This window comes from Helobdella robusta, assembly GCF_000326865.2.
Source record: "Helobdella robusta unplaced genomic scaffold HELROscaffold_1373, whole genome shotgun sequence".
NCBI classification, from domain to species: domain Eukaryota; kingdom Metazoa; phylum Annelida; class Clitellata; order Rhynchobdellida; family Glossiphoniidae; genus Helobdella; species Helobdella robusta.
Window position 1 is genome coordinate 2,112 of NW_008703767.1, and position 2,013 is coordinate 4,124.

General features: G+C 31.8%; 1 protein-coding gene across 1 annotated transcript in view; it reads right to left on the reverse strand.

Annotated features, from left to right (window-relative positions):
* Positions 1 to 1,221, reverse strand: part of HELRODRAFT_195146 (hypothetical protein) — a gene marked incomplete at its 3' end in the record, with an annotated part of 2,184 nt that extends 963 nt beyond the window's left edge. The window contains exons 1-4 of the mRNA XM_009014482.1: positions 957 to 1,221; positions 554 to 675; positions 297 to 446; positions 17 to 170 (exon numbers count right to left, since the gene is read on the reverse strand). Of these exons, the coding sequence (XP_009012730.1) occupies positions 17 to 170; positions 297 to 446; positions 554 to 675; positions 957 to 1,093 (563 nt within the window). The 5' untranslated portion in view covers positions 1,094 to 1,221. The remainder of the gene's footprint in view (positions 1 to 16; positions 171 to 296; positions 447 to 553; positions 676 to 956) is intronic.
* Positions 1,222 to 2,013: the final 792 nt, after the last annotated feature.

The window sequence follows — 2,013 nt, forward strand, 5'->3', positions numbered from 1 at the left end:
TTTATGTAGCGTGTACTTGGCCAAATTGCGTTTCCTCTGTGCCTGCATCTGCAGAACATATGCTTGGTACTCGCTCTTACCTTGTTCGATTTCAGACTCCAGAGTTTTGACCTTTTTTGTAAGTTCGCTTTTGTCCAATTTGAATTCTTCAAGAGAGTGCAGTTCTTTAGCTGTTAACGAGTGAATGTGTGTTTGGTTTTGTGTGTGTGTGTGTGCGTGCGTGTGTGTGTGTGTGTGTGTGTGCGTGCGTGTGTGTGTGTGGTGTGTGACAAAAAACGAAATATGATATGACATACACAATCTTTCGTTTTCATTCATCAGTTTATTTTTGATAACTTCCAAATCATGCTTCTTCTCGTTCAGCCTCGATTCATTCACATCTCTCTCCAGCTCATTCCTCTCTACCATCATCACGATCTCTTCTTTTAAGTCGTTTAGCTCTTTGGCTGTTGTGAAAATACGTTATGTTACAGATATTTTAATTATGCACTAATAATCTTAATAATATTTCACGGTTAATTATCATAAACTATGCAAATTTATGTATATTAACTCTTGTCCTCAAGCTCTTGGCTAAATTTATTGATGGAGTTTTGCTCATTATGTTGAAGCCTGTCTATACGTTCTGTTAGGTTGTTTCTCTTTCTGATTGAGTCTTCGTATTTCTCTGTGTATCTGTGTGTGTGTGCGTGTGTGTGTGTGCGTGCGTGTGTGTGTGTGTACGTGCAATCATACGCACATAATATTGTCGTCGGGATTAATAAACAAACATTATTATTATTATTATTATGATTTGTAGATAATGCTAGGACAAATTTTGACATTGATTACGATTGATGTGACGTCATTCTACAATGAATCACGTGGTAGCGACGTCATCGCCATCATCAACTCATCGTCGTCGTCATCATCATCAGCTCGTCATCATCGTCGTCAGCACAATCGTCATAACTAACTTTTCCAACTTTGATTCCAAATTTTGAATATCAATTAGAAAATTTTCTCGTGTTTTCTCATTCAACTTTTCCAGAAAAAAGGGAATCCTCGTCTGTTTTCCGTCAGATTTCGACGACTTATGCTTATAATTCGGCATAATTTTTATTAATAATTATAATATAATAATAATTATTATTATTAATAAAATAATAATGTATAATTATTATTGATATTTTGTTATCTCTTCGTTAAATGAATGTTTATTTTTTTAGATATGCCTAGAGACGATCTTTTACAAATAAAATTTGTATGCCTGTATGTATATACGTATGTATGTATGTATATATGTATGTGTGTGTATGTGTATGTATGTTTGTATGTATGTATGTGTGTATGTATGTGAGTGTATATATGTACATACATACATACATACAAGCATCAAAACGCCGACTTGCTTATCAATGTAGCAATGATTACAGCAATCCGTTGCTATGGAGATCATACACACCAACAAAAACAACAATAATAAATAAAAAACAACAATAATAATAATAATAATAATAATGACCCCAAAAACACTTTTGTTATTATTTGTTTGTTTGAATAATTTTATTACAAAGAATCACACCATAATTTCACATGTATATATATATATATATATATATATATATATATAATACATGCATACTTATATATAGATATATATAAGTGTGTGTCTGTGTGTGTGTGCGTGTGTGTGGTGAGAAGAAACCAACAAATTAGAAAAACTATACATAGTGAAAATTTAAAAAAAGTAAAAAATAAAACACTGACTGAAACAAAACTCGCCCACCACTGCTTAATGACGTAACCATTCATCTTAATTATTTGAGACCACGTGCTTCCGGAATTTTCAAATATGGCGTCTTGCAACGCGGATCAACCGCTTTAATATGGAAGAATAATAACAACAATAATAATAATAATAACAATAATAATGGTAATAATAATAAGTTTTGACTGTTTTATAACTTTATATTGTATGATAATCTTAAATATATACACGAATATAAGTGCATGTATACACATACAAACACA